This window comes from Heterodontus francisci, chromosome 30 (genome assembly GCF_036365525.1).
Source record: "Heterodontus francisci isolate sHetFra1 chromosome 30, sHetFra1.hap1, whole genome shotgun sequence".
Taxonomy (NCBI): Eukaryota; Metazoa; Chordata; class Chondrichthyes; order Heterodontiformes; family Heterodontidae; genus Heterodontus; species Heterodontus francisci.
Genome location: NC_090400.1, coordinates 59,248,697 through 59,254,696, shown reverse-complemented (window position 1 = coordinate 59,254,696; position 6,000 = coordinate 59,248,697). Strand labels below are relative to the sequence as shown.

Below are 6,000 nucleotides of genomic sequence, written 5' to 3'. Positions count from 1 at the left end.
ATAATGGTCACACCATGAAAAACCCAGGAGCTGGGAATATTCTGTGGCTATTCTGCAAAGATACTTTCTAGAGGTTAAGTGGTAACTTTATTGGTGTGTTTTTAATTTCCATATAAAAGCATTTATTTAATTTGCAAAACATTTGTCGGATTTACTGAGGAGAGAGTGCACGGAATCTCCGGAACACAGAGGGAGAGGGTTTCGAAGAAGCAAGCAGGAAATAAATAACTGGGATAATTTGGAACATTTTAAACTGATAGCGACAGAAAACTTCAATTTTGTTTTTATTCATTCATGGGATGCAGGGCCAGCATTTATTGCCCGTCCCGAATTGCCCTGGAGAAGACAGAGGTAAATACGATAATAAACCACCTAAAACACAGATCCTTTTTAATCAAAATCATTTCATCTAAACTCCTAGGAGTATAAAATTACTTTAAATTCAGGGTTAACCTGCCTTTGAAACAAAGGATGAGATAATTCAGTGCCTTACACCAGAACGTCTCTTGTGACAATGGGAATCTGGACTGGATGTTGTGAAATCACCATTGCCCCTGTACCGCTGGGATTCCAGTACAGACTCACTCACTTCATGCCAACAGGAGGCTCCTTGATAGTTTTGGAGGCAGGTCTGGCAGCATTGTTATTTTTAGCACTGGGAATAGTGTTTTTTTCCTCTCTCGGTGGCCTTGGAAGGAGCTCAGACAACAACAGCTGCACCATCCCAGGATGCAAGAGCCCAGAGAATCCAGATAACCTGGAGAGACTGAGGGTAGTGTCAGCTGTAGCTTAGTGTGTGTGTGTGTCTCTCTCTCTCTCTTTAGCCTCTGAGACAGAAGGTAGTCAATTTGAGTCTCACTCCAGAGACTTGAGAACATAATCCAGGCAGATACTCCAGTGTAGTACTGAGGGAGTACTGTACTGTCGGAGGGTCAGTACTGAAGGAGCGCTGCACTGTAGGAGGGCCAGTACTGAGGGAGTGCTGCACTGTCGGAGGGCCAGTACTGAAGGAGTGCTGTACTGTCGGAGGGTCAGTACTGAAGGAGCGCTGCACTGTCGGAGGGTCAGTACTGAAGGAGCGCTGCACTGTCGGAGGGTCAGTACTGAAGGAGCGCTGCACTGTCGGAGGGTCAGTACTGAGGGAGTGCTGCACTGTCGGAGGGTCAGTACTGAAGGAGCGCTGCACTGTCGGAGGGCCAGTACTGAGGGGGCGCTGCACTGTCGGAGGGTCAGTACTGAGGGAGTGCTGCACTGTCGGAGGGGCAGTACTGAGGGAGTGCTGCACTGTCGGAGGGGCAGTACTGAGGGAGTGCTGCACTGTCGGAGGGCTAGTACTGAGGGAGTGCTGCACTGCAGGAGGGCCAGTACTGAGGGAGTGCTGCACTGTAGGAGGGCCAGTACTGAGGGAGTACTGCACTGTCGGAGGGTCAGTACTGAGGGAGTGCTGCACTGTCGGAGGGTCAGTACTGAGGGAGTGCTGCACTGTCGGAGGGTCAGTACTGAAGGAGCGCTGCACTGTCGGAGGGTCAGTACTGAGGGGGCACTACACTGTCGGAGGGTCAGTACTGAGGGAGTGCTGCACTGTCGGAGGGGCAGTACTGAGGGAGTGCTGCACTGTCGGAGGGGCAGTACTGAGGGAGAGCGACACTCGGAGGGGCAGTACTGAGGGAGAGCTACACTGTCGGAGGGTCAGTACTGAGGGAGCGCTGCACTGTCGGAGGGCCAGTACTGAGGGAACGCTGCACTGTTAGAGGGTCATTACTGAGGGAGCGCTGCACTGTCGGAAGGTCATTACTGAGGGAGCGCTGCACTGTCGGAAGGTCAGTACTGAGGGAGAGCTACACTGTCGGAGGGCAGTACTGAAGGAGTGCTGCACTGTCAGAGGGTCATTACTGAGGGAGTGCTGCACTGTCGGAGGGTTAGTACTGAGGGAGTGCTGCACTATGGGAGGGTCAGTACTGAGGGAGTGCTGCACTGTCAGAAGGTCAGTACTGAGGGTGTGCTGCACTGTCAGAGGGTCAGTACTGAGGGAGTGCTGCACTGTCAGAGGGTCAGTACTGAGGGAGTGCTGCACTGTCAGAAGGTCAGTACTGAGGGAGTGCTGCACTGTCAGAAGGTCAGTACTGAGGGAGTGCTGCACTGTCGGAGGGTCAGTACTGAGGGAGTGCTGCACTGTCAGAAGGTCAGTACTGAGGGAGTGCTGCACTGTCAGAAGGTCAGTACTGAGGGAGTGCTGCACTGTCGGAGGGTCAGTACTGAGGGAGTGCTGCACTGTCAGAAGGTCAGTACTGAGGGAGTGCTGCACTGTCGGAGGGTCAGTACTGAGGGAGTGCTGCACTGTCAGAAGGTCAGTACTGAGGGAGTGCTGCACTGTTGGGGATGCCATCTTTCAGATGAGATGTTAAAGTGAGGTCCCCTCTGCCCTCTCAGGTGGATGTAAAAGATCCCACGGCCACTACTGGAAGAAGGGCAGTGGAGTTTCTCCCCGGTTTCCTAGACAACGTTTACCCCTCAACCACATCAATAACAAAGATGATCAGGTCATTATCACATTGCTGTTTGTGGGATCATGCTGTGCACTTCAGACATTACAACAATGACTACACTTCAAAAATATTGACTGCAAAGTGAGTTGGGATGTCCTGAGATGTTAAAAGGTGCAACATATGCAAATGGTAGGTGGGATCGAGGGATATGGGGAGAAGGGGATTTGATTGAGGTATATGGGGAGAAGGGTTTGGGATTGAGGGATTTGGGGAGAAGGGGATGGGATTGAGGGATATGGGGAGAAGGGGATGAGATTGAGGGATATGGGGAGAAGGGGGGTGGGATTGAGGGATATGGGGAGAAGGGGGGTGGGATTGAGGGATATGGGGAGAAGGGGGGTGGGATTGAGGGATATGGAGAGAAGGGGGGTGGGATTGAGGGATATGGGGAGAAGGGGGGTGGTATTGAGGGATATGGAGAGAAGGGGGGTGGGATTGAGGGATATGGGGAGAAGGGGGGTGGGATTGAGGGATATGGAGAGAAGGGGGGTGGGATTGAGGGATATGGGGAGAAGAAGGATGGGATTGAGGGATATGAGGAGAAGGGAGTTTGAGGGTTGAGATCAATGGAACTGAATGTTCGGTGTAGAATGCTGACATATTTGAATAAAGTAAGTGCAATTTCTCAATGAGTGTGATTAGCCTCTCTGTTTCCCTCAGGCCAATCCCATTAAAAAGTTGTTATTTACATCTGTGTTAAACATAATACATCATTTCCAACAAGCTCTATAGTAATGTTTGATATCTCCCAAAGCCTCCCTCCATCTTCCTAATCTCTCTGATCTATCTCAATGTTTTAAGATTCCTATCCTGAGGAACCTTTAACAATCCCACTGTCAAGGGTGGAAGCTTTGCTTCCGTGACTAAGTCAGGTTCAGGGTTGAATCCCGTTCTTTCCATTTTGCTTGCAGTGCTGGGTTGCTGAACTCTCTGCTCTGTGCATGAGTATGAAGCTTCACAGCTTGAACTAGTTTCTCATTGGATTTCCTGGTTTGCTTCCTCAGTGGGTATGTCCTCACATCCCTGGTGTCCGTCCTCTCCGTCCTGTTCAGGAGGGTTGTCCCTTTGGGCGGGACTGGGTATCATGTCCAGTCTATTCTCCGTGTCCTCTGCCACGTTGGCCACCAGCTTCCTAAGGATGGGGGTTGTTGGGATAAGTGGTTTCTTAGTCAAGGTGGCATTGCTTACTGCTTGAGTTTGCTGTGTGGCACTAGACGGTATGATGGGGAATCTGGAAAGGGAATTCTCCTTGGATCTCTTCAGCTCATCTGCACAGGCTGCCATGTTGTCTGGTGACTGGTGTTTGCAGTTTCTGTGCAGGGCAGCCAGCTTGCGATGGACTTTGGAGATATTCTCTCCACGGGATCTGGGTCTTAATTCCTCTTTGGGACTTGATCGCTGTTTCGGGAAGCTACCGAATCTTCTCAGCATTGCCTGAACAGTGCCAACTCCGATTCCGTCCGCTGAGCTCCCCCAGATTTTAGACGATCTCTTTGCTTCTCCCGCCATTACATAGACAGTCGTCACCTTCTGATCGTTGGCAGCGACCTTTGGGTCACCAGAGGTCACCAACATCTCCTCGCGCTCCCGTGCCGGAGAGGCTTTCTTGGTTGTGGATGAGGTGCACCTGTGTTCACCAGCTCTGGTCCTGGCAGAGGGTTTACAGGGGCGGGGGAGGGCCTCAGTCTCTGGGTAAACACCAGGCAGGTTGGTGCACTCATAGGGCTGGCAGACGACAGGGGGACTATCACTTGCTCCAGGCTCTGACCGGATGGGTGTCAGTTTACTGAGTGTACACGACAGCTTCCTTTTCCTCTGTGTGTTCATGGTGGGAATGACCCTGCTCTCTGGCATGGACCCCCGCCTCACTTCAGGGCCAAATTTTGTCCCTTCTGCAAACGAGACGGAGGGTCTCTTAGCCTTCACGATACTGGACGTTCTGGGAATGGACAATGGCTGCAGCCCATGCTCACTGCTTAAATCCGCCTGTTCCGCTGGGAAGTAGTTACACCGGGAACTTAACTCCTGAAATCCACCCGCAGGAGCCAGAAAACCACAGCCTGAAAGAGAGGATAAATATTCAAATACATATCTCATCATCTTAACTGATTCTTAGTTTATACACCTGGCAACAGCACTGAAGGTGCTGAATCTCACTGGGGGACAGTTCCTGAAGGTGCTGACTCTCACTGGGGGACAATTCCTGAAGGTGCTGACTCTCACTGGGGGACAATTCCTGAAGGTGCTGAATCTCACTGGGGGACAATTCCTGAAGGTGCTGAATCTCACTGGGGGACAGTTCCTGAAGGTGCTGACTCTCACTGGGGGACAATTCCTGAAGGTGCTGACTCTCACTGGGATACAGTTCCTGAAGGTGCTGAATCTCACTGGGGGACAGTTCCTGAAGGTGCTGACTCTCACTGGGGGACAGTTCCTGAAGGCGCTGACTCTCACTGGGGGACAATTCCTGAAGGTGCTGACTCTCACTGGGGGACAGTTCCTGAAGGTGCTGACTCTCACTGGGGGACAGTTCCTGAAGGTGCTGACTCTCACTGGGGGACAGTTCCTGAAGGTGCTGAATCTCACTGGGGGACAGTTCCTGAAGGTGCTGACACTCACTGGGGGACAGTTCCTGAAGGTGCTGAATCTCACTGGGGGACAGTTCCTGAAGGTGCTGAATCTCACTGGGGGACAGTTCCTGAAGGTGCTGACTCTCACTGGGGGACAGTTGCTGAAGGTGCTGAATCTCACTGGGGGACAGTTCCTGAAGGTGCTGACTCTCACTGGGGGACAGTTCCTGAAGGTGCTGAATCTCACTGGGGGACAGTTCCTGAAGGTGCTGACACTCACTGGGGGACAGTTCCTGAAGGTGCTGAATCTCACTGGGGGACAGTTCCTGAAGGTGCTGAATCTCACTGGGGGACAGTTCCTGAAGGTGCTGACTCTCACTGGGGGACAGTTGCTGAAGGTGCAGACTCTCACTGGGGGACAGTTGCTGAAGGTGCAGACTCTCACTGGGGGACAGTTCCTGAAGGTGCTGACTCTCACTGGGGGACAGTTCCTGAAGGTGCTGAATCTCACTGGGGGACAGTTCCTGAAGGTGATGACACTCACTGGGGGACAGTACCTGAAGGTGCTGACTCTCACTGGGGGACAGTTCCTGAAGGTGCAGACTCTCACTGGGGGACAGTTCCTGAAGGTGCTGACTCTCACTGCGGGACAGTTCCTGAAGGTGCTGACTCTCACTGGGGGACAGTTCCTGAAGGTGCTGAATCTCACTGGGGGACAGTTCCTGAAGGTGCAGACTCTCACTGGGGGACAGTTCCTGAAGGTGCTGACTCTCACTGGGGGACAGTTCCTGAAGGTGCTGACTCTCACTGGGGGACAGTTCCTGAAGGTGCTGACTCTCACTGGGGGACAGTTCCTGAAGGTGCTGAATCTCACTGGGGGACAG

At 52.4% G+C, this 6,000-nt stretch overlaps 1 protein-coding gene across 1 annotated transcript in view; it reads right to left on the bottom strand.

The window, feature by feature from the left end:
* Window positions 1–2,221: 2,221 nt before the first annotated feature.
* Window positions 2,222–6,000, bottom strand: part of scarf1 (scavenger receptor class F, member 1) — a 71,091-nt gene continuing 67,312 nt past the window's right edge. Inside the window, exon 12 of the mRNA XM_068010793.1 lies at window positions 2,222–4,606. Within this exon, the coding sequence (XP_067866894.1) occupies window positions 3,522–4,606 (1,085 nt within the window). The 3' untranslated portion in view covers window positions 2,222–3,521. The remainder of the gene's footprint in view (window positions 4,607–6,000) is intronic.